Raw genomic sequence first — 27,260 nt, 5'->3', positions numbered from 1 at the left:
AGTTATGGGGCTCTTGAACTTCAGGCTAGGAAAGAATTATAAAGGTTTGAAAATATGACAAATATCAAGAGCGAAGATAATTTTTAACCACTCCCTTGCAACTCCTAATGAGTAAGTAGTTTTAGAGGTCAAAAGCTATAACAAAATACTTGAAACTACATGGGAGAAGGCCTGTGATATTCCAGGTAAAGTACTTTTAAAGAAGCACAAAATGAAATTGAGTGGGGTGAAAGATCCTATAGAAGCAAACTCCAGTCCACAGACAGTACTTTCAGATGTTTAATGTGATTTTTTTAACAGCTAGAAATAAGAACCACCAGCAACTCATGATCAGCAAGTTCTCTGACCACAATTTGAAATACTCTTGTGGATGTGAGTTTAGTATAGAGTAAATATTCCCCCCCCCCATTTCTGTATTAAACTCTTGCATATTAAGATCATGGTAAACCCCTCTCAAGTCTTTGATTCTGGCATACTGGCCACAAAGTAGATTTTTAAAAGGATAGAAGTTCAAGAATGAAAATCTCTTGTCATGGGCATTCTATGAATCAAGCAGGAAAAGAGTCTATATCCACACTTTATACTAGATATTGTTTACAACATACTAAAGATTGCCATAGACTGTCTTTGTTGTGCCATTCTACTTTAATAGGATACGTTTGGCTAAAAGGTGAGTGAGTGTGGCAAATTCCCAGTACATAACTATATTTGGCCTTTCCAGTTCTATGTAAAATTTAAAAACAAAAAAAGCTTCACTAGACAACCCTATCAAGTGAGAGAGAGACTGGAATGAGCTAATTTGAAAACATCTTTCTGTAACTCCTCAATTTTTAGACTTCCAAAAATTGTATCAAAAGGGAGAAAAAGGCCTTCTCTTCATTTCTTAAGTGAAGAGCAGCTACGTAGATTCAGATATACCTGTCCCTTCTAAGCCCTGGTCTACACTAGGACTTTAGGTCGAATTTAGCAGCATTAAATCGATGTAAACCTGCACCCGTCCACATGATGAAGCCCTTTATTTCGACTTAAAGGGCTCTTAACATCGATTTCCTTACTCCACCCCTGACAAGTGGATTAGAGCTTAAATCGGCCTTGCCGGCTTGAATTTGGGGTACTGTGGACACAATTCGACGGTATTGGCCTCCCGGAGCTATCCTAGAGTGCTCCATTGTGACCGCTCTGGACAGCATCTCAACTCAGATGCACTGGCCAGGTAGACAGGAAAAGAACTGTGAATTTTTGAATCTCATTTCCTGTTTGGCCAGCGTGGCAAGCTGCAGGTGACCATGCAGAGCTCATCAGCAGAGGTGACCATGATGGAGTCCCAGAATCACAAAAGAGCTCCAGCATGGACCGAACGGGAGGTACGGGATCTGATCACTGTATGGGGAGAGGAATCCATGCTATCAGAACTCCGTTCCAGTTTTCGAAATGCCAAAACCTTTGTCAAAATCTCCCAGGGCATGAAGGACAAAGGCCATAACAGGGACCCGAAGCAGTGCCGTGTGAAACTTAAGGAGCTGAGGCAAGCCTACCAGAAAACCAGAGAGGCGAACGGCTGCTCTGGGTCAGAGCCCCAAACATGCCGCTTCTATGATGAGCTGCATGCCATTTTAGGGGGTTCAGCCACCACTACCCCAGCCATGTTGTTTGACTCCTTCAATGGAGATGGAGGCAATACAGAAGCAGGTTTTGGGGATGAAGATAGCTCACAGGAAGCAAGCAGAGAAACCGGTTTTCCCGACAGCCAGGAACTGTTTCTCACCCTGGACCTGGAGCCAGTACCTCCTGGACCCAGCAGGCAGAGAAGGGACCTCTGGTGAGTGTGCCTTTTAAAATACTATACATGGTTTAAAAGCAAGCATGTGAAAGGATTACTTTGCCCTGGCATTCGCAGCTCTCCTGGATGTACTCCCAAAGCCTTTGCAAAAGGTTTCTGGGGAGGGCAGCCTTATTGCGTCCTTCATGGTAGGACACTTTACCACTCCAGGCCAGTAACACGTACTCGGGAATCATTGTACAACAAAGCATTGCAGTGTATGTTTGCTGGCATTCAAACAACATCCGTTCTTTATCTCTGTGTTATCCTCAGGAGAGTGAGATATAATTCATGGTCACCTGGTTGAAATAGAGTGCTTTTCTTCAGGGGACACTCAGAGGAGCCCATTCCTGCTGGGCTGTTTGCCTGTGGCTAAACAGAAATGTTCCCCGCTGTTAGCCACAGGGAGGGTTGAGGGGGTAGCCACGCGGTGGGGGGAGGTAAAATGCAACCTTGTAACAAAAGCACATGTGCTATGTATGTAATGTTAACAGCAAGGTTTACCCTGAAAGAGTGTAGCCACTGTTTTATAAAATGTCTTTTTAAATACCGCTGTCCCTTTTTTTTTCTCCACCAGCTGCATGTGTTTCAATGATCACAGGATCTTCTCCTTCCCAGAGGCTAGTGAAGCTTAGAAAGAAAAAAAAAAAAAACGCACTCGAGATGAAATGTTCTCCGAGCTCATGCTGTCCTCCCACACTGACAGAGCACAGACAAATGCGTGGATGCAAATAATGTCAGAGTGCAGGAAAGCACAAAATGACCGGGAGGAGAGGTGGCGGGCTGAAGAGAGTAAGTGGCGGGCTGAAGACAGGGCTGAAGCTCAAATGTGGCAGCAGCGTGATGAGAGGAGGCAGGATTCAATGCTGAGGCTGCTGGAGGACCAAACCAGTATGCTCCAGTGTATGGCTGAGCTGCAGCAAAGGCAGCTGGAGCACAGACTGCCACTACAGCCCCTGTGTAATCAACCACCCTCCTCCCCAAGTTCCATAGCCTCCACACCCAGATGCCCAAGAACACTGTGGGGGGGCCTCTGGCCAACCAGCCACTCCGCCACAGAGGATTGCCCAAAAAACAGAAGGCTGGCATTCAATAAATTTTAAAGTTGTAAACATTTAAAGTGCTGTGTGGCATTTTCCTTCCCTCCTCCACCACCCCTCCTGGGCTACCTTGGTAGTCATCCCCCTATTTGAGTGATGAATGAATAAAGAATGCATGAATGTGAAGCAACAATGACTTTATTGCCTCTGCAAGCGGTGATCGAAGGGAGGAGGGGCAGGTGGTTAGCTTACAGGGAAGTAGAGTGAACCAAAGGGCGGGGGGTTTCATCAAGGAGAAACAAACAGAACTTTCACACTGTAGCCTGGCCAGTCATGAAACTGGTTTTCAAAGCTTCTCCGATGCGTACCGTGCTCTTCTAACCGCCCTGGTGTCTGGCTGCATGTAACCAGCAGCCAGGCGATTTGCCTCAACCTCCCACCCCGCCATAAACGTCTTCCCCCTTACTCTCACAGATATTGTGGAGCACACAGCAAGCAGTAATAACAGTGGGAATATTGGTTTCACTGAGGTCTAAGTGAGTCAGTAAACTGCGCCAGCATGCCTTTAAACGTCCAAATGCACATTCTACCACTATTCTGCTCAACCTGTAGTTGAACAGCTCCTGCCTACTGTCCAGGCTGCCTGTGTACAGCTTCATGAGCTATGGCATTAAGGGGTAGGCTGGGTCCCCAAGGATACATATAGGCATTTCAACATCCCCAACAGTTATTTTTTGGTCTGGGAAGAAAGTCCCTTCCTTCAGCTTTTGAAACAGACCAGAGTTCCTGAAGATGCAAGTGTCATGTACCTTTCCCGGCCATCCCGTGTTGATGTTGGTGAAACATCCCTTGTGATCCACCAGAGCTTGCAGCACTATCGAAAAGTACCCTTTGCGGTTTATGTACTCGGCGGCTTGGTGCTCCAGTGCCAAGATAAGGATATGGGTTCCGTCTATGGCCCCACCACAGTTAGGGAATCCCATTGCAGCAAAGCCATCCACTATGACCTGCACATTTCCCAGGGTCACTACCCTTGATATCAGCAGATCTTTGATTGCGTGGGCTACTTGCATCACAGCAGCCCCAACAGTAGATTTGCCCACTCCAAATTGATTCCCAACTGACCAGTAGCTGTCTGGTGTTGCAAGCTTCCACAGGGCTATCGCCACTCGCTTCTCAACTGTGAGGGCTGCTCTCATCTTGGTATTCATGCGCCTCAGGGCAGGGGAAAGCAAGTCAAAGTTCCATGAAAGTGACCTTACACATGCAAAAGTTTCACAGCCACTGGGAATCATCCCAGACCCGCAACACTATGTGGTCCCACCAGTCTGTGCTTGTTTCCAAGCCCAGAATCGGCATTCCACAGCATGAACCTGCCCCATTAGCACCATGATGCATGCATTGGCAGAGCCCATGCTTTCAGAGAAATCTGTGTCCATGTCCTGATCACTCACGTGACCGTGCTGACGTCGCCTCCTCGCCTGGTATTGCTCTGTCAGGTTCTGGTGCCGCATATACTGCTGGATAATGCGTGTGGTGTTTAATGTGCTCCTAATTGGCAAAGTGAGCTGAGCGGCCTCCATGCTTGCCTTGGTATGGCATCCGCACAGAAAAAAGGTGCAGAACGATTGTCTGCCGTTGCTCTGACGGAGGGAGGGGCAACTGATGACACGGCTTACAGGGTTGGCTTCAGGGAGCTAAAATCAACAAAGGGGGTGACTTTACATCAAGGAGTATTTCAGGCAGGACTTCACGGAGGGTTCCAATAAGAAATGGTGCACCCAAGTTATTGTTCTTATTGGAACAAGGAGGTTAGCCTGGCCTCTGATTGATACATGGCTAGATTTACCTCGCTGCACCTTCTCTGTGAGTGACTGCAGTGTGACCTAGAGGAATGAGTCCCCTAGACAGGAGAGGGGGGGAAGCAAATGAGTACAAAACAAATCTGGTCTATTTCTTGTTTTGATCCACTCCATCTATCTTTTACAACTTTGGCTGGCAGCAGACGGTGCAGAAGGACTGCATGCCATCCACATCTCATGGCTGCTCGGCAGAAGATGGTACAATACGACTGCTAGCCATCCTCATCTCTTGCCTGCCCAGCAGAAGATGGTACAGTACAACTGCTAGCAATCCGTATCACCTGCCTGCTCACCATAAGACGGTTCAATAGGACTGACTGCAGGACTAAAGAGAATGACCTGGTCAAGTCACTCCAAATTTAGTCCCTGCGCCCATGTCTGCCCAGGCGCTCCCAGCCGACGTGGCCAGGAGCACCTCGGACACGATGAGAACGGCTACCAGTCGTACTGCACTGTCTGCTGCCAGAAGGCAATGGGTTGCTGCTACTGTGTAGCAATGCCGTACTGCGTCTGCCAGCACCCAGGAGACATATGGTGACGGTTACCTGAGCGGGCTCCATGCTTGCCGTGGTATGGCGTCTGCACAGGTAACTCAGGAAAAAAGGTGCGAAACGATTGTCTGCCCTTGCTTTCACGGAGGGAGGGAGGGAAGGGGGGCCTGACGATATGTACTCAGAACCACCCGCGACAATGTTTTAGCCCCATCAGGCATTGGGATCTCAACCCAGAATTCCAATGGGCAGCGGAGACTGCGGGAACTGTGGGATAGCTATCCACAGTGCAACGCTCCAGAAGTCGACTCTAGCCTCGGTACTGTGGAAGCACTCCGCCGAGTTAATGCACTTCAAGCATTTTCTGTAGGGACACACACACTCGAATATATAAAACCGATTTCTAAAAAACCGACTTCTATAAATTCGACCTTATTCCGTAGTGTAGACATACCCTAAGGTTCGACAGAAAAGTTTAACCATCACCTATCAAAAAAATCAAACACTGTATCAGCTGGAAATACATAAAATTCATAGGGAAACAAAAGATCAGCATGAATTAAATCAGTAAACAAGGTGACCAATAATAGCTTTTCTTACTGACAACTCACAATGTGGTGCAATACTTTGAAGATGACACAACTGGTCTTCTAGGAACAAATTCTGCCCCCCCCCCCCAACATCTCCCTCTCCATGGCTGCAGAAGTTCCCAGATGTAGTGAAGATGTGCTGTGAAAGCTTTAGGGAAATCTACAAGAAAGCTATAATCCTGGAGCGCCAGTGTTGGGGAAAGGCTGATAGATCTGCTGCTGTGTGTTTTCAACAGCCAGTGATGCCCTGTGAAGTGGCATCACAAGCGTGACCAGGCACATGGAAAGATTACTTCTCCCTCTTATCCTCACAGAACCTCCCTGTAACTAAACCTGGCTACCCAGAGTTGCTATTTAGGAATGGAGAATAAAACGCAGTTACCTTAAACAGAAAGTTATTATGTGAATTATTCCAGACACCTAAATTGCTGTGACAGAATAGCACAATCAATACTGTTGATTCCCAAAAAACAGATGACAGTAAAAGCAAGGCACTCTTCTTAAAAGAACTAATCCCATATAATTTAAATCAGTGCCAAGAGAGGTCTGTAATTGCCCTATGATAAGTGAGCATGAATTACAAACTACCAGTGGAAAATGTTTACCATTTCACTGCTAGTCAGTACGTCTGAAGCATCCAACTAATAATGTGTTTATCAAGAGTAGCTGAATGAACCAAACCATCCATCCTAAACATTTTACTCATTTGAAGGGAGGTTCCATAGATACAATTCTGCACATTTTTAATACACAAATAATGAAACACCATCAAATAATCTCTTGTAATTTGTGCTCAGAGGACTTTCTTCAACCAGTTCTCTAAGTAGGATTTTCACGGAAAACCATTGTTTTACATATGGACTATTATGAAATCACATCAATGTTATTGTTCTATTAACAGGCAATACAATGGCACCCTTAACTTCCAACAGTACTGACTACCAATATTAATGACAAGTGTAGTTGTGCCATTCCCCAGGATACAATCTGGAATGTTGGACAGCTGTGTCCCCTCAGTTCTCCAACCTGGGGTGCCTTTTACACTGTTTCACTGTGAGAGCAACCACTCCTAGCCTGCTCACACAGCCTCCAACATGTGAACTACCCCCAGGTATGCTGCAAGAGTGCTTCAGCCAGCCAGCCACCCTTGAATTATACTGCAGAGTGACACCAGCAAATTCCCAATCCCAGACTTCCCCCAGAAATGTGTATCTTGTACTGTCCAGCTCTTTCCTTCTGAACAATACAAGCTCATATAAAGTCCGTCATTTCGTTTACAGAAAACGTTATCCATAAATCTTATCTCAAATTAAGTTTCCCAAACACTTCAATGCAAACACACACTAGTTTAAATAAAAAGTTTAACTACAGAAAGATTAAGTGATTACAAGTAATGAAACATAAAAGTCCAAATTGGGTACAAAGAAATAAAGGTAAAACACAAACCAATACTTGACAAGTTAAATGAATTCAAAGCAAAAGTCTCTCTCAACCTATGTTCATTTGCAGACTTCCTGGTGGGATGCTTTCCAGCCACAACCCATCCCCCAGTCCAGGGCTCCTTTCCTTGTCCTTCAGGCATTGTGGATGTCGTGGGCAGAGAGAAAGGAAGGTGAGAGGTGATTTGGGGCCCCTGTTCCTCATTTTTTATATCTTTTTCTCCTCTTTGATAATCGTCTCCAGCTGGGGTTCAGCAGATCTGGGGAGATGGGAACTTCCAGCTGTTCCATTGCCAAGCTGTAAATTTCTTGCTCACATCCTTCTTCCTGCCAGTGTGTCCACTTAACCAGGTGCCGGTCCATTTGATTATGCTAACATTCCATTTGGTTATGCTGATTATGCCAAGGCATCAGTTTGCCTATTGTCTCTAAGGAACTGGTTTGTGCCTGCTTTTCTAGACATGGAACATATCTCAGCAATATCATACATTAGAATCTTATAACTTTACGTACAATGTTGTCACATTTTACCAGGACAATGGTGTTCAGCAGACTGCGTTTTCAAATGATACCCCGCAGGCATACTTTGTACAAAATTTATCATCCTCTTGTAGAAAGGATGAACATAAGGGTGCAGACTGTCACAACAATCTGCTAGACCTTTATATTTTACTCTTAATTTTTCTGTAGCACATGGACTGGTACTCATAGAGATTAATATATTACAAATATTAACCTGCAATCATCACATACTTCCAGCTCATATAATGTCACTAAGCATTTAGAAAATGTCTGAAGGATTCTCTATGGCCAGAATAATAATTAGGTTACCAAATATAGTTCCAGAACTATAATGCCACTGATGTTTTTCATTTTAACTGGTAAGGCATTCTGGAGTCTTTAAATTATAGGACTTGAAAAATCTTTCAAGAACTTAATCTTTCAGGTTAAGGAGATTTATGCTACTTAGAGTTGGAATGCTAGATAGTCAGATTTGGCATTATCATCTTTATTTTCAACTGGTGACACTAACACTTCTGAGACAAAAAGAAAAGGAGTACTTGTGGCACCTTAGAGACTAACCAATTTATTTGAGCATGAGCTTTCGTGAGCTACAGCTCACTTCATCAGATGCATACCGTGGAAACTGCAGCAGACTTTATATATACACAGAGAATATGAAACAATACCTCCTCCCACCCCACTGTCCTGCTGGTAATAGCTTATCTCCAATAAGTAAGATGCCTGAATTAGCCATACAGCATAATATCTACCAACATTTCAAGTTAATATTTCCACTTCCTTGGACAGATCTGAGGAAGATTTGTATGAAGTATTGTCTGCGTACAATTTGTCAATCAAGGATTTTGTCAAATAAAGAATTAGTTTCAGTCTCCAAAAAAATACCTATATCTATATGTGTTTAGATCTTATTTTACTCATGAACACACAGAAATTAGTCAGAACTAAGGTTCACTTGAAACTAGACTGAGACTATCAACTCATATCATACAGGTTACCCAACAGCTATTGGCTGCTAATTAGGTCCTTTTTAAAAACAGGAAACTCTACAAATCTACGGTATCCTATGGAAGAATGTGTCAAGTGATGGCCTGTTTGAACATCTATGTGATTACAATATTGTCCCATTATTGACTCTAGATGCCACAATGACTCTTTCTTTCTTCATATGTAAATTCTCCTACACAGGAATATGATGAGCCAGGAGGTCCCTACCAGTCCCAAATCCAGTCCCCTGCTATTGCAGGCAACTCCATCACATAATTCTGTTCACAAACTTATCATGCTTCATTTTAAAACTAATCAGTTTGTTTGCCAAACCAGTCCTATTAGAAGCCTGTTCAAGAACCTCACTTCTCTGATAGTTAAAATCTTTCTTCCAATTTCCGGTCTAAATTTATTCATGGCTGGTTTTTACATGTGTTCTTGTGCCGTCATTGTCCTTTAGCTTAATTAGGTCTTCTCCTATCTTGATTTTTACCCCTATTATGTATTTATAAAGAGCAATCATATCCCCTCTGACCCTTCATTTGCTAGTCTAAACAAGGCAAGCTCCTTGAAAACTCCTCTCCTTTGCAACTTGCTATGGAAAATGTAGATTCCCAAGACAAAGCATATCAGGATGCAACAGCAACCTGAAAGTGAGCATATACTATAAATTCTTCCAGGTTTGCAGTACTTACGGTGCACTAAAGCTGGACTCAAACCATTTCAATTCAGCTAGAGGGCTGTTATTGATATTTAGTAAATTCTGTCAATTAACATTTCTCACCTTTTCTTGGTCAGTGAATTCACAACTCCAAAACAAACTGCATCCTGCATGTTTGACATGATCACATTTGTTAGGCAACAGGCATTATAGAAATTTAAAAGGCGAAGCTGGAAAACTTTCATTGCTGTAAGACACAAGGACTGACCTAATGTACAAGAAAGAACTCCTGTTCTCTGAGAAGATGTGACAAAGTTTTAACTGTCCTGATTTTAAGACAATGTTTTGATTACTTTTATTGCATATTGGCTGGAAACAACACAACTGAGTTCAGGTTTTTCAGGAAACATTAAGCATAATAATAAAGTCACAGTGGTTTCAATTATTTCCTGTTAATGATTTCCATGTTACTATGTGCATTTGATTTAAATGGTAGGGCCAGTTTTGACGGATTGAACACTGAAGCAGCAAGATTCAGACTGGAGAAGGGCTAGCAGTGAACAACTGCTTACACATGTAGAAGTAGTTTATAACATACAAATCTGATTTCGCTGCACCTTCAGGGCTTCTGGATCAGACTTTTATGTCATGAGGTTAAGAAGAAATGGCAAGAATTGGTCAGATATTCTTACAAGTGGAAATGATGCACATGGTTTGAGGAGCAGTTTGTTTTTGAAGGAGACAGAAAGTCGTCTTCCTTTTATCTTTTTGTTGTAGTAAGCTTTTCATCCCCCAAGTACGATCCAAGCAGGCCATCTCCTTTGACCTCAGAATACTGTTGTTGGGGACACCAGGGAGAAGACACAGGGCAGTGAGCCAGCCAGCCAATCATAATTTTACTGCCAAAAGGTACGGTTGCTAATTTTGGTTGGACGTATTCCTGGAAGTTTCATCACATCACATTTAATTAATCTTTAATTCCTGGATACTCCAGGACAATCCTGGAGGGATGGCACCCTAGCTAAAAGTGAGGTCATTGCCTATCCCATAGTACATCAAGTTGTCCTTACATTGGCTAGTTGTCCTTGAGCCAAGCCCTGAAGGGGTTACAGGATCCCCTTCAGTTCCTGGTCTCACTCCCCTACACTACAACTTAATTTTTTGATAGGTAATGCCCATTACTTTCCAACTCTTGATGGAATTGATCAGTACTTTTCACAGTCTGGGTCTGAGCCAATTTTCTTGCCCCATTACCAATCTCTTTATTTATGGCTTTCCATGAAAGCAAAACTATCCTGAGGGCTAGATTTGAGTCAACTGGACACATTACAAGCTGTGCTAAGCTCTGACCAGCTATAGATTCAACTTCTTTTCACCACATGGACTAGTGAGGCACTGGATCATCAAGCATCCTGAAGGCATGGGCTACAGAAGTAGCCCTGAGGCAAAAGCTTCCTGCTTCTTGCATGAAAATGAGAAACTTCTCACTGTGGTCCAGGTCCCTGCAGTCTCTCACTCCTTTCTAGGCCATCTTTCACAGGGTTTAGTATTCAAACTTTCTGAATAGATGCTGCCAAATTAGCCTCACTGACTGGACTACAGGATACAGAAGTCCAAGAGATCAGTATGGTGCTTGATCTAAATCCAATATTCTCAGACTGGAAGCCACAATTCTGTTTTCGAGCAATAACTTAAAATTTCTCCACCACTTTCTCCAGATATGATTGAATGATTTGGAGCAGACTGAGTATGTGAACAGGAGTTTGCCTTTTGTTAAATTATATCGCAATACAGGCGATCTAAATTATTTAATGTTCCTTTTTAAAAGTAAGGTTTTTCTGTGCTTGTACAGCTGGGTTGTTTTTAATGAGGAAAACATACTATATAATCTCTTCACCTGTTTAATGACTGGTAACTTGTAATTCAGAAAAGAAAGGGAGACTTATGTAACCCCACAGTGCCCACAAAAACGTTAATGAAACATTGTGTGTCGATTTAAAGTTTTACTCTTTGTCCGTTTAATTCTGATTTATGTGAGAAGTCATGATACATTTTACTGCGTAGGAACAGAATATTTACTCCTTGTTACAGCTCCATTTAAACCATTTATAGCTTACATAAAACAACAATTATCAGATCTCTATTGTTGGCTCCCATAATGTGCTAGTTGCTCATCAGCTGTTGTGATTAAACATTCATTCAAATTAAATTGAGGATACATACAAGACCTGGTACATCAATCTGCTCTTAAGAACACATTTCCTGGTACACAGTACATAACAGCAATGTACTTCTCCAGTTCTGCTGTACAAACCAGGTACATTTTATACCACTGTTACAAACAGATATTTTGTTAAAATGGATACTGGTAGAATTTGGCAGCAGTAAGAGTTTGAGCTGCATTTTCAAAGTGTTAGTGAGCAGTACACAATGAATCAAAATAGCAAGTACGAAAACCTTTTCAAAATGTTTAAATATTGTTGTCATATATGGTACAGCCTTTATTCAAGAAACTGCATAACCGACATAAAGCATTAGTTGACATGTTCATGAAGTCTAGCACTGTGACAAATGAAAAGGACAAGCAATAGACACCTTCAGCCTCTTGAATCAGGTCATATTATAGAGGGAGTCCACAGCTCTCTAATATGGTATCAAATTGTTCCATAGGTCCACGTAAAAGAAGTGGAGCAAACCACAAAGGGTCCCTCTAAGCAAATTCGCAGGGTCAAGAGAACACTCTTGTAAACCAATTCTTATACACATAGTTCCACTAAAGTCAATGGATATATGTCACTTGAGAAAAAGTTTGAGATAGGGTCCGAGGACACTAATTCACTTATTTCAATTTTAACTGATTTTAAAAGTGACACTGTCTAATTTTTTAAAATCTAGTCCAATCCTGCAAACCTTACTCATGCAAGTAGTTCCACTGAACTCATGGGGCTATTTGCATGGGAAATGAATACTTATGTGAATAAGAGTTGGCAGGAACAGGTCGTTTTTCCATGTATTTCTAAAGACACTTAAAATATCAAAAAACATCTAATTTTTTTAACCTTGATATTATTTTTACATTTCCACTAAGCCTGGATAATGAAAATTGATTAGTCTGTTTCACTTTATTTTTCATGCAGTAGTACTATGGTAAAATGTTTGGGATGCAAACACTGCAGCCTAAATCTTATTTTCACTGATTTAAAGAAAAATACAAAACCTAAAATTAATAGAAATTATTATTTTAACATGCAAAATTGAATTTAGGCTTATATATAGTTTCTAATATCTTGAAATATCATATAAATTTAAATAAAAAGTTATTAAATTTATAATTGAATTTAAAAATGAGCAAGACTTACCATTAACAGCTTTTTCATAATTTTTCCCCAGGTTTATTACATTCCGTAGCCCAGGATTGAACTGTTCCATAACATTCTGATGATCAGAAAAAAAGCCATATTATAACAAAGAAAACTCAGTGCTGGCAATAAGTACACAGAAAAGCTGATTTGAGTCACCACAGTATAAGCCAGCACTTGTCCACATTGCAAATAAAAACCTGTGGCTGGCCCATGTCAGCTGAATTGAGCTTGTGGGACTTGGGCTAGGGGCTATTCAACTGCAGTGTAGACATTCAGGCTTGGGCTGGAGTCCAAACTCTGGGACCCTGAGAGAGAAGAGCGTTGCAGAGTTTGGGCGTTAGCCAGAGCCTGAACAGCTACACTGCAATGAAACAACCGCCCTGGCCCTGTGAGCCCAAGACAGCTGATGCAGGCCAGTTGTGGGTTTTTAATTGCAATGTAGACATACAGGTCCAGATTTTAATTTCAGGTGCAAGGCAGATATTGAAAATCTGCTACTGTGGATGTTAGATTAGGATATCGGTGCAAAATTAACCTCTGGACTAAGCAGTGTAACACTTCCAATTTCAATGTATTTGTGCTCACTTAAAACAGAGAAGAATCTGACCTTTTCTCTAACCTTGGTAAGAGTGCTCATATATTCAAGACTAAAGTTTACACAGATCCTTCTTTAATGAGGGAGAGAGGGAGAAATAGGAGAGAAGGGAAATCCCTTTTCTCCACTACTACCTAAATATTTTAAGACAAGGAAAAAATACTGGCTACTATTCAGAATTTGGATATTCCTTCAAAAACAAAAAATACTTTTGAGTTTTCTGACTAGACAAGTGACTTGGATGACTTAACACCTTCCAATCAATAACAATATAGTGATGGGCCTGCTGAAAGGTTGTTTTTTGTGCGTGCGTGCGTGTGTTGCAGCATGGTATTTTGAAAGACCAGTTGACACATTCAATTTGAAAGCTCAATATATTGTATGGTGTCAACCCAATTTGAGCGTTAGTACTTCCACCGAAAAGTAAAATGAGAATTACTGGCTTCCTTCAATGCAAAATGAAACAAAAAAACTCCCACTACAGCTGCTTTTGAATATTGTTACAATTATCTTGGCTGGAGCAACTAAGACTAGAAATCCAAAAATCACATTACATGTCTGCCTTCATAACCACCAAATTCTATAACAGGTGAAGTGGCAGAGATTGTGAAACTGTCATTCACAATTCAGGAAAATAGCTGCATTGGTTCAATTTAGAAAAAGTAACCATCCATTGAGATCCAGTTTTAAACACTCCAAATTTTAGAAATGCCTCCCCTCTGTCGAAAAGTGGAAGGAGACAGCAGCATTTTCCTTCAGACCAAGATATTCAAAAGTGGCCACTGATTTTTCAGTTTCAAGAGCTGAGACACCTTGAAGAGGCCTGATTTTCAGAACATCCATCCTTGGAAAATCTGGCCCTTTTAAAAGTGTCTCAAATTGGGTAATAAAATGCATGCAATATTACTAATTACTTTTGAAAAAGTTGGGTACGGTGTTTAGCTACTTGGTAGGTTGCTTGAACGATAGTCTTATGGATTTATGTGGTTGTGGTTTAGCTGTAATTCAGATAATTACCCCATTTATGTTTAAAAAGAAAAGGTAAAGAAGCAAAAAGAGGAGTGGGTTGATCTTGCATTCCTTACTCTTGCTAAACTTCCACTGATGTAAACAGGACTATGCCTGAGCAAACAACACAGGACTGGCTACATTTATCATATTACTGGTCATTTTAAGCTAAGTAGCTTCAATATTATGACTGTTTTCCCCTTGTATATTAAATACAATTCCCCTTTTAAAGGATTTTTCTCTTGATATCCACAAATACTGAGCAATTAATCTTCACAATATATACTTTTATTTGGAATATATATATATATATATATATATATATATATATAGTGCTAAATTATTTTGTGAATCACTGAGATTTTGCAATGTTTATAATTTCAAATTACCTCAAGCACTCTACAAGCACTTATTATGCCAAAGCAATGCTAGAATTCAAATATCAAAGGTGAAGGAAAATGAAATGGAGAGAAATATAAAATTATATTGTATTAGTTCTGCACTATCAAATTTAAATTGAACAGTTTTAAAATGTAAGCAGTTTCAATGTAAAATCTCCCATCTTTTTCAGATTTTTTGTTCTGTGATGGCTTGTATAGGAAACCCAGAAGCTGGAAGCAGGGGCCGGGGGGGGGGGGGAATCTTATACTGGCAACAAATTCTATTAATTGTTTTAACTTCAATTTATACATATGTTACTGAAATCTGTTCTGCAAGTCCATTCTTTTCTGTATATAATCAACCTTTCCATTTTCTGACATATTTCCGTATATGGTACATCAAATACAAAAATAATAGAGGCTTTTACAAAAATAAGTATTACGGGTTCTGAGAGAACCTAGAAAAAAAGACCTTCTAATGAACTCTGAAATCTGCAAAGTAAATCTACAAATCCCACAGTGCTACATTACAAACCACCAGAAACAAACAAGGATCATTACATATTTGAGAACTTGCATAGTAATTGAATAAAGGAGTTTGACCTGAAGCACTGGCATCTTTTTAGATGTTATTCAAATAGATTTACTTTGAAAATCAAGGTGTTCAAAATAAACACCTTCTGTTTAACAGAAAGACCAGATGGCAATGAAAAAGTCTTAATCTTTTGTGTGCTGTACTGGTAATATACTAGCAAACGTATGTCTATTTAGTATATGCATGGACCAAGAGAATGTGATAAGAACATTTTAAAATGTAAAATATGTGGGGAAAAAAACCCCCAGATTGTCATCTTAAGGCTATTCACACAACATAAAGAAAAAAAAGAAGCCTTTTTTACAAAGCATCAATCAACAATGAAACCTAGTCAATTTATAAAGTGAAGAATGAGTTAAAATTGGTTTCAAGTACAACCATCACTTCTGTTTTCCTTTTTCTAAAAGTGGAAGGAGAACAGCAGCATTTTCCTTCAGCCCAAGATATTCTGTGCCACTGTAGTGCTTTAGTGAAGACACTACTATGCTGTCAGGAGCACTTCTCCTGTTACTACAGTTAACCAACCTCCGTGAGAGGCAGTAGCTATGTCGACGGGAGAAGCTCTCCTGTCGACACAGTGCTGTCTAGACCAGGAGTTAGGTCAGTATAACTACATCGCTCGGGGTGTGGATTTTTCACACTCCTGAGCAACGTATTTATATCAATATGTTTGTAGTCTCGATGTGGCCTTTGTTGGCACCAGCGGGAGTGTAAATTCTAATGTGCACCACCGCATCACACACTAACTGGCTTATGTGGACCCTCTGGCATGCACTAAAAATCCCCCAATGAAATGGGACTGCATTTAACATGCAAACAGTACTACCTTAATGTGCACTATAGATCTTTTAGTGCTTGCTCCATGGGCCAGTTAGCGTGCAACATGCACAAAGGATGGGAAAGGAAACAAATGAAGTGAAAAAACCCATGTAGGCCACGTCTGCTGGATCGGCGGGTAGTGCTCAATCTATTGGGGACTGATTTATCTCATCTAGCGTAGACGCGATAAATCGATCCCCGATCGCTCTGCCGTCGACTCCGGAACTCCACCACTACAAGAGGCGGAAGCGGAGTCGACGGGGGAGCCGTGGCTGTCAATCCTGTGCTGCAAGGACGCAAAGTAAGTGATTCTAAGTCTATCTAAGATACATCTACTTCAACTATGCTATTCTCATAGCTGAAGTTGCGTATCTTAGATCAATCCCCACCCCCAGCGTAGACCAGGCCCTAGTCTCCTACGTGCTAGTCTAGTGCCCTATGCTCTGGTACCACAATGCCTCTTATCTATTCATAAAAATACTTAACTAGAAGAGAACAACAGGCATATAACCATATAGAAGAGAACAACAGGCATATAACCATCTCATACAGCTCTCTGAGCTTTACGATGAATGGAAATTAAGAGGAAACACCTATTCAAAACAGCCATCAGGAAACATCTTTTTATGCAAAGTACAGCAAAAAGGCAAAACGACCTGCCATGAAAGAGTTTGAGAGAAATATATTGTGGTCATTCATGAAACAATTATATGGAGTTGTAATAGAGTCCACTGCTGGGCGCCTTCAACTCCTATTGAAGTTAATGGGAGTTGAATGTGCTTAGGACTCTCCAGAATTAAAAGGGAACTAACCTTGCATTTCCACACGTGTTCTCTCTCTCTGTAATATAAAACACTCACTCACTCACTCCTCAATTCCTGCTACTATTATAAACAGTTTTAACCTTCAAAACAAATGAGACCCATTGTGGGAGTTCTTTCCTGTAAATGCTCAGCTTTGCTTTTTATTTTGTAATGCACCTATTCAAAACAATAGCTCAGCAGGTATCAACACAGCTAAACAATACCCAGAGTCCCTGTAGCTTCAGGTTTACATCCTGCTGACACTTTAACCAACAAAAAAATCGATAGATTATACACAAACACACATGCTGTATATTTAGTAAACCTTACTATTCACATTATTACAGTGTTAGATATTCAGTCATAGCAAGACTGAGCCATACCTTAGTAGTTATTAAATATTTATATTGGGCTGATTACATGTGCTATTTCATATTTAAAATAACTGCAAATTACATTTAGAAGAATCCTTTAATATAACAATTTTATGTTTGGAAATCCCCTTGAGATTTCTTTAATTGACTCAAATAGGAGTCATATATAAACATACATAAAACAAATCATAGAGTACTGGGCTCAAAACATTTTTTTTTTTTGCGTGATCATACTACATCTCTAAAACAAATAAAATTAGGCCTGTTCTCATCTTCATTAAGAGTCTCAACCTGTTCCATTGGGAGCTTTACCACTGATGTCAATGGGTACAGAATCAAGTCCTAAACCCATTTTATACTGGTATAATTCCACTCTAATTAACAGAATTGCAGTGGTGTAAAACAAAATTAACAAAGTGAAAAAATTAAGATCCAAATGTTTATTCAAACCAGGTGAGATCTTATGATTGATTGTCAGTTTGCCAAACATTTACCATTTAAAGGAGAAACACATTAAAGCGATTGTCCATCAGTATGTTTCAAATATAAATTATTTTTCAGGAGGTTATGAACATGTGACCCAGGATGAAATCTAGGTCCAAATGAAGCATTAAGTAGGCACAACTCCATTGTGGTCAGTACAGATACATATTTTACATTTAGGTGGAATTTGGCTCTTGGCACTCCAGATCTCAACCTGGGAGTGTCTTTTACCTTTTTAAACACATTTTTAAAACAAATTTACTTTAGGTTTCAGTAGTACAAGACAATTGTTTTGATGAAACACATTTAAGGTTCTTAAATTGATTTTAATTTGTTTTTAAAATGAATATGGCAGGCAGTCCATAATCTAGTCACTGGTCCTTTTTTCTTTTAAAGGAATTTAAAGTAACTATTGTCAAGATTCTTAACTATGCATATATAATTACATATTTACATGACAAACCATGACTGTCTACAAGAAAGTATTATTTAGTAATTCCATACATTATCAGAAGAACCTAACACTTCCCTAAGTAAACAGGATATTTTAAAAACTGCCTAAGAATTAGAATTATTGCTATAGCGTTTAGGACAGTTATATACAGTTTTAAATCAAGGCTTAATAATAAACACCATTGAACTATAGGAACTATCACCCCATCAAGAGTTCTGGAAACCTCGTAAGCCACAAGAGCACATCGTGAGTGTCTTGTGCAGTCACAAGAACATAGAAATGGAATTATAACTTTCTAATTCAATGCTTTCTTGGTTATCATTTTGCATAGTATGCAATCAGATGATTCACGGGCAGCTTTTCTCTATATTGCTGCTAGCATGAAGTCACATTGACTGTAGTGGCCTTCCAACAAGTGAATGGCCTAGCAGTCTACCTGGGGTCACACAGTATCTACTCTCACTGCAGAGCCTCCTGATTCATAGGTACAACATCATTCCAGTAAATTATTAGGGTTGTGTGCTCTGAGGAAGGTTGTGACTGCCTTTAAATCACGAACTTCCACACCCTCAAGTTTCATCCTGCATGTGCCAGTGTATCATATACTCAAAAGCTATGTAATATGTAAAGAATAAGAGGGCAAGATTAAGTGTCAATCTTAACTTTGAAATTCTTTGCTTTTGTTGATTTGTGGCTTTAGGGTGGCGGTGTAATAACAATATTGATTAGTTTTGGGGTGTTCACTTTTTCTTTTTATATTGCTAAATTAACACACAAATAATACCCCAAAGAAACATGAATTTACAGTCTACCTTGTCAACTCCTCTTTTAGCCAATCTGATTATTTGGGTAAATATGTGTAAGAACTTCAAACAGAGTGAATAAATATGTATTTAAAGGGCATCCAATAGCATGGATAGTACTATTAATGCACGACAAGGGAGGCAAGGTGGGAAACAGACAAGCAAGAGAACCTTTAATTTTCCTTTTCTTTTCCAATCTCTTTCAGTTCCCCTTCAAGCTAGGATTTTTTTTTAAGGATGAAAGCCGATAACTGGTCCTGCTAGCCCTATGTCCTACCATTCCTCAGTTCCTGTAATCCTGTCACAATCCAGCATTTGTAACATTATAATTAACTTTCAGAGCTTCCTCCTGCAAACTTACTCAAGAAAATTATCCTATTAGCAATAGGCATACTTGTGTGAGTAAAGGGTTTGCTGATTTAGGGCCCATATTGGTAACTGTGATATCACAAACATTAGAGATTATGTAAGAGACAGGACAAGATAGAGTGTAGAGGAGAGAGCTTTTATTTATACACAAAGAACCTGATCTTCCTTCCAATAAAGTCAATGGTAATTTTGCCCAAATTTGGTATTTTTAAGCCCTCTAGTCACAGGTGCTGGAACTAGGGGTGCTGGGGGGTCCGGTAGTACCCCCTGTCTGACTTGAAGCGGTTTCCCTCATAAAAAGAGTTTACAGTTTAGTTCAATGGCTCCCAGCACCCCCACTATACAAATGTTCCAGCACTCCTGCCCCTAGTGATCAAACAGAAAACACAACATGATTCCAACACAACTGGACTAATTGCAAGAATAAAAGGTTGTAGGATCAGCCTGAAGTGTGAGAGTAACAAAACAAATGCGGCAGGGGAGCCGGGGGGGGGGGGGGAAATAACCTTACAGAAACAGTTTGAGGGATTATAAACAGTCAATTTTTAAAACTGTTTTATGAAAACATACCTTGACAATGTCTTATTATTATTATTATATATTATCTTGTATGAAACCTAGAAATCCTTCATTTGGGCTCAAAGCTGCAAATGCACACATGTAACTTGATTAACAAGTGTTTTTTGCAAGTCTGAGCACTTTGTCTGGTAAAATATAGTATGCAAAACTAAGATTATGGGCCAAATACTGCACTCATCTCTCAGCCAAAATTCTGATTTTAAAGAGTTTTTCCTGAGTAAGGATTACAGGATTTGACTCAGTATGATTAAATTCAGTGTGTTTAAATAAAGACACATGCAGAAATTCTAAGTATAGAGACTTTTAATATAGGTAGTTGCTGAGTTTGGAGAAGAGAGTTTCAAAATAAGTATGTACAGCTAATGTAGAGAAATAAAACGTTCTGCAACTAGCAATACACAGGTATGTGTGATTTTTTTTTAAAAATTAAGAGTTGGACTGTCACTCATAGTTCATATACTTCTGCATGAGGCTCATTTATGGTTGTGTGTACACATTTTCACAAAATGGATTTTGTATCTTACAGATGTTGATTTATTACAAGCTTTAGCATATACTTATGATGTAAGTAAAATTTTAAAAAATTTTTAAAGAAAAATTTCACACCCCATACATGAATTTATACATAACTAATCAGCATCCAGACCTACAATTAAGCATGGCCCCATTTATGAAATTAGATCCACAAAGACTGACTCCTCTGCTGATTTGTAGCCTGGCTGGGGCTCAGGATCACCGCATGTGTGGACCTGTGTGAATCCGATTGCCAGACTGGGGCCCATGCCAATAACTTTACTCAAGTGCTTAAACATTTTTAGGCTTCAGCCCAGAGTGAGAATCACTATTCATAAAACACCAGCAGTAAAATACCCTATTATCAAAATGAGCTATATGAATTACTGGTCACTTAAAGTTATTGATTCTGCTAAAGAAAAAATAAATCTTAAACTCTTTACGGCAAAAGAGCTTTAAGGCATTGTGGATCATATTGCAATACAGTGTTATGTGTATAAGCATACATATAAACACACTTGCCATAAACTGGGTTAACAGTAGTCATATTGGGGTATGTATACCCCACAACCATAATGTTTTCATAGATTTAATAACAAAAGCAAAACCCAAAACAGTGCAAGAGTCATAAGCTTAGCTGAAAAAAGTGAACACTTATGGCACAAAATATTTTAATTAATGCTATACTGTTCTCCATGTGAAACTACAAGGAGTCAAACAAATATCCTTAGTGTTACTATAAAAGTTTTTTGAAATTTTTTGTTTTATTTAAACTCCCTCCCTCCCCCCCACACTCTTCTTTTTGTGGCATGTGTAAACATGTGTATTGTGGCATGTGTAAACATCTCATGGAAAAAACTTGCTTAGTAGCAGCCTGATCAAGGTAAAAGATCCTGACAGTTTGGGAGTAGCATACGAAAGGACTATAATCATTATCCTGGGTATGCTGAGTTCTCCTATATTGTTTAGAAAGGAAGAATAATGCAAGTATGCTGTACATCAGTGGCTTTCAACCTTTCCAGACTACTGTACCCCTTTCAGGAGTCTGATTTGTCTTGTGTATCCCTAAGTTTCACTTCACTTAAAAACTACTTGCTTACAAAACCAGACATAAAAATACAAAAGTGTCACAGCACACTCTTATTGAAAAATTGCTTACTTTGTCATTTTTATCATAGAATTATAAAATACATTGATTGGAATATAAATATTGTACTCACATTTCAGTGTATAGTATATAGAGCACCATAAACCCATCATTGTCTGTATGCAATTTTAGTTTGTACTGACTCTGCTAGTGCTTTTTATGTAGCCTGTTGTAAAGCTAGGCAAATATCTAGATGAGTGGATGTACCCCCTGGAAGACTTCTACGTACCCCCAGGGGTAAGTGTACCCCTGATAGAGAACCAGTCAGTTTTATACTGATGTGTTTCTGAAGGGTGACCTTTACTATGCCAGCTGTCCTCTCCCCTGAGGGAGGGGAGTACGTGTGCGCCCAGGCAGGGATGCCCCAGCTGCTCTCTCCCCTGAGGGAGGGGAGTACGTGTGTGCCCAGGCAGGGATGCCCCAGCTGCTCTCTCCCCTGAGGGAGGGGAGTACTTGTGCGCCCAGGCAGGGGATGGTGCCCCAGCTGCCCTGGGAGGGGACTGCCCCTTGGACTGGGTTATGTCGCTGACTCCCTGAGCGCCCCCTTTCGCCGCGGCCCGGCCCGGCCCTACTCACCTTGTAGGTGCTCTCTGTCAGCTTGTTCACCTCACCGGGATCCCGAGACATCGTGCCCCCGGACGCGGCGGCAGCGCCTCAGGCAGGAGAGAAGGGGAAGGGGACGGCTGCGGCCCCGGAGAATCCGGCAGAGAGGCCGAGGGGGCCGGCGGGAAAAACTTTCTCCTCAGGGAGCTGCTCCGCTGCCCCTCACTCGGGCCGGGGGGGCAGCGCTCTCCGCCCGGCCGCCGCCCCAGAAAAGTCCCGCCAGAGACAGCTCCGCTGCCACCTTCGCCCAAACTGTCAAACTTGCAGAACCAGCCAGCCCAGCCCGGCAGCGCTCCCGGGGCGGAGCCAGCGAGGTGGGGCCGTCTGACGCGGCAGGGCCCGCTGGCGGGGCGGGGCCTTCCGGGAGCGGCGGTGGGTTGGGTAGGGTGGGCGGCTCCGCGCTCTCACCTGAGCCGCAGCCTATCCCCTCGTGCTGGGCGAGCTTTGAGCTGCTGTATGGTGCCGTGAGACAAGGGAAAGTCGCCCCAGGGCACGACGGGCACCACGCCAGCGAAGGGCTACGAACAACTCTGCCAGGCGAGCTCCCCTCGGGGGGACACGACACGGCAGGGCCACTCACCCGCGTCGCTGCAGTAATTGAGCACCTCAGGAAGGTTAATGGGCTTATCCTCACAGCACTTGGGCGGTAGGGAAGGGTTATAGCCCCTGCCCGTGGTACTGAGGCACAACGAGAGTGAGTTGCTGGCTCATAGTCACTCAGGCTGGGCATCAAACCCAGATCTCCTGAGTCCCTGTCCAGTACCTTACCCAGTCCAGCAGGACCACGCCCCGCACGTCCCTGAGACCGGAGTTAAGTTTAGGGCTGTGCAAAGACTGCAATGGTACATGATACCCTCCTCCACCTATAGCTAAGGAAAAGGGCTCTGGAGTGGCAGCAATAAAGGGAGCTTTTTCAAAACAGAAAGGGGTGAGAGGGTTGGGGGTTCATTGCGGAAGCTTTCTGCCTAGTGAATGGGATTAAGACACTGGCATCCACTTTAGGCACATTTCTTCTTTAAACAGTTAAGCTTCACTCTCCACCCTGAGGTTATTCTTGAGGGCTAACTTGAGGGAAGAAGGTTTAGAACAGTCTACAAATATTTGCAGTGTGTAAACATCAAGGATGGAGAAGAATATTAGACTCATAAAAAGTAATTGGCAGGTTTGAGATGAAATTAAGATTAGGGCAGTACCAGGAAAATCTTCCTGATAGAGCAATATAAACTGTCTCAAAAGAGAAGTGACATAAACCCCATAACCTTGGACATTTAAAACTAGACTATATGAAACTGTAGTAAATGTACAATAGGGAACAAGGCAGCATTGGCAAGAAATTGGACTGAATAACTTAATACTCCTATTTCTAGAATTTCTGGTCAGCTGGTTCCAATCAGCATAGCTCCACTGAAGTCAAACAAGATATGCCAATTTACACCAGTGGAAAAGCTGACACTATTGTTCTCTTTTTCCTTCTTCTTATCATTACATTAACACAATGGCAGACTCCTCAGTTCTACTTGTATTCAGGATTCTTGCATATTAGAGGTCATATGAATTGGGGGTGGTGGGGCTCATTGGTCTCAAGAGTGATTTTCATGTCCCTGAAACTTGCTCTGACCCTTCTATAGTCTAGACTGCAGACTCAGTCCCATTACGAGCCTCTCTTCCTACAAATGACTTTCTGAAAATGATATTCTCAATTAGAAAGAGTTTGTCTTCAAGCTTAACAGCTTGTTTTAATTAAGGAAAACTTGTTAATTCCCCCCCACACAAACACACACACCTCTCTCTTTAAATGTTGGGCTTCCCCATCTGGTATTGTCTCCTAGTTTTTCATGCCACCTTGTTGCTGTGGTGAGATCACAAGAGGCAAACAACAAGACTTGGACTTAGAACAGAAAGACAAATGGACTCTGATGTGGGAGGAGACTGTTAGCTTTCAGGAGTTGTAAAACAAATTGTTCTCAAGGTGTTTATGCCTTTAATTCTTTAATTCTTCCTGCTGGGAAAGAGTGAGCTGTGAGAGCATCATGACTACAACTAACATGGCAGGAACAGAGGAAGGTTTATGGGGCATTTCCCACCCTTCCAAGCAAAGTCTTCTCAAGCCTCTGGAATTTATTGTATTGATAGCATTTCTGTAACATACAGTTTACAATACTGTCCTGTTAACTGTTCTTAATAATTTTGGGTCCAATTCTGCAACCTTTACTCACACTGAGTGGTACAAGCAGTACATTCAAGACGTTCAAGTAAAGTAACCTTTAATTTATGTGAATCTGTGTGAATAAGGGTGAAGAATCAGACCATTTATTTCTATACCTTTTTATAGCATCTTTCAGCCTGCTGGATTTCAAAATACTTTGCAACTGGAGAACCACATTCTGCCTAACTGCTCCAGGGGTGTTCAAAGCAGGTGCATGGATGAAAGGGTGCAGAGAAACCCCTCATCTTGCATCCTGACACAGCAGCCAGGGGGTGCAAGTCACTGCAAAGGAGACGGAGAAGAGATCATGGTTCCCTTTCCTTATATTGCATCAGCCATTGGAACTGGTATGTACGTGGGAGGAAATATGCTGTATCCCCTAAAAGTGTGTACCAGTGATTCCACTATCCTGGTACACTGGGGAGCTCCAGGAAGCTCTCTACAGTCAATGTGAGTCTGTACCTAATTAGCATCATAGCAGGAGAGAGCCCTGGTATATAAATTAGCTGTACACATAGGTCCTGATTCTCATTTACACTTAAGGCCCCTTTATACCACTCTGGCAGTGTAACGGGGACTTGAAACCTTTTGTGCAAATGAGAATCTGGCTCGCAGGGTTTGTTTCACGTACCACTCAAGTGCAACCACTTTTAGGTTACATCTACATTCCAGCAGCAGATATGATTTTCAAGTCATATAGATATACCCATACTAGCTGTAATCTAGCCAGCTTGCTAAAAATAGAAGTGAGGATGGGCAGGTGTGGGCTTCAGCATTGGTTGCACAAGTGAGCAAATACCAGGGGGGATCAAGCAAGCAGACTTCTGAAGCCCTTGTTGAAGCCCAAACTAATGTCTATTTTTAGCGAGGTAGCAGATTACAGCTAGCGAAAGTACATCTAGCTGCAAATCACAGCTGGGGCTGCAGTGTAGATGTACCCTTAGGGTGATAGACAGCAATAACATACAGCCACATTACACAACAACTTAAGGCATGAAGTATAGAATACTATGTTCAACCCCCCCCTCCCCACAAAACCCTGTAGGAGGGATTTAGATTGGAAGTATTAGAATAATAACATTAATTTATTTATATATGTTTACATTCAGTATGGGATTTTAAAATTTTATGATTCTCAGCACGACCTCAGTAAATTCACTGGAGGATGAAGGCATTGCTATCTAGGACCAGAGCAATCAATTCTGGAAAGGCTTCTCTTGTGGTCCTTGTTGTGCTTACCCTCAACATTCATCAGTAGGTTGCATTGTTGTCCACTGATAAAAATGTCTCTGCATGTCACAGAGAATAAAGGGATAGTTTTGGGGAGCTGCACCCAAACTTCAGATGTTTATATGCGTACTTCTAAAAGATCCCTTTGCATTTTAAAAAGTTGTAAATTTTTTCAAGGTTTTATTGAAGACCATCTTTCTCATTTTCTTCCGTCAACATGGACAGTACTCTATTTTTAGCTTCTCCAGTCTTCAGATAACATATTTTTGCACTTGAATTTATAGTAAGAGAAGGTGCAAAATTTTACGTATTTTCTTTATTAAATATTTCAGAAATGTACAGAAGGAGGTAACTAAAGACTTAAATGTATTAGCAAATCAAATTGCAGGGTGAACAGGTCAAAAAGGATCAAAAACATTTTAAAGATAAGGAATGCCACAAAGGGAATTGTAGATGGCAAGGGAGAATCCTTTAATTGGGGAAAACAATGTTGGTATTCATCCATCAAATAATTATACAACATAATGAAAGAATGAAAATAAACAGTTGAAACAGATAAAAATATAAAATATACTGAAAGTTAAATTTTGCAAGTCTGACTTATACTTCAAAGATAGAAACACAAAATGTTTCCTCCAATGTCTTGGAATCTTTGTCGAAGGCATAGTAATTTACAGAATCAATATGTTGAAATGTTACCTTTTATTGGGAAAAAAAGGTGTGTACATTTTGACATTAGATATTCAAATAAAAATGGCAAATGTGGAAAAATATTTTCTGTTTCTTTTATGGAATTTTGTTTTTCATGGTGGTGAATATTACTACTTCAAATCTAGTTAACATTATTTGTACGTGCAGCATTTGGAAAAGGTTACAATATACCTCTTGTTCTGTTATTTGAGATTTTTAAATATCTACTGCCCTGCATAATAAATGGTAGTATTGTTCAGATTTAGTTTACCATAATTGTGTTTTAGCAAACAACATAAAAACCCGTACTTGAAATGTGGAAGTATGGTCTAATTGCATATTTGCAAATTCCCGAACATTGCTGGGTCAGAAAGTCCCACATTCACATGGAAGGCTCCTGATAGAAATAACAGTATCAGCTGAACTTGACAGCAAAGTTTCATTATAGTACAAACTTCTGTATAGAGATATAGAGTCTTTGATCTCATACTGGTTTTACATCATTGTAACTCCATTGACTAATTGGGTTACTCCTGATTTTAACTTGAGTGGGTGAGATCAGAATTGGTGAAATAAGTCTCCTTCAGCAAGTTACTTAAGCATGCTCTTAAATTTAAGCACCTGAGTAGTCCCATGGGACTTAAAATTAGGCATGTGCTTAAGTGTTTTTGCCAAATCAAGCAGAATGCTCATTGCCTTGCAGATTCAAGCTCTTAATGTCTACATTTTGCTTTGTACTCTGTTGCCTATATACAAATATCAAAATCCATCATACTGTTTTGAACATTCTGTCCCATATCTTTGTTTATTTAGGGTTGTGGTTCTCAACCTGGAGT

General features: G+C 40.8%; 1 protein-coding gene across 2 annotated transcripts in view; it reads right to left on the bottom strand.

Moving 5' to 3' along the window:
- BAIAP2L1 (BAR/IMD domain containing adaptor protein 2 like 1) overlaps window positions 1-22,408 on the bottom strand; it is a 64,259-nt gene extending 41,851 nt beyond the window's left edge. For both annotated transcript variants that reach the window (XM_077828994.1, XM_077828993.1), the window contains exons 1-2: window positions 22,272-22,408; window positions 12,771-12,846 (exon numbers count right to left, since the gene is read on the bottom strand). In XM_077828994.1, coding sequence (XP_077685120.1) covers window positions 12,771-12,846; window positions 22,272-22,322 — 127 coding nt within the window. In that variant the 5' untranslated portion in view covers window positions 22,323-22,408. The remainder of the gene's footprint in view (window positions 1-12,770; window positions 12,847-22,271) is intronic.
- Window positions 22,409-27,260: the final 4,852 nt, after the last annotated feature.

This window comes from Eretmochelys imbricata, chromosome 10 (genome assembly GCF_965152235.1).
Source record: "Eretmochelys imbricata isolate rEreImb1 chromosome 10, rEreImb1.hap1, whole genome shotgun sequence".
In the NCBI taxonomy this organism is placed as follows: Eukaryota; Metazoa; Chordata; order Testudines; family Cheloniidae; genus Eretmochelys; species Eretmochelys imbricata.
Note: the sequence above shows the minus strand (reverse complement) of the source record. Positions and strands in the feature narration are given on the sequence as shown.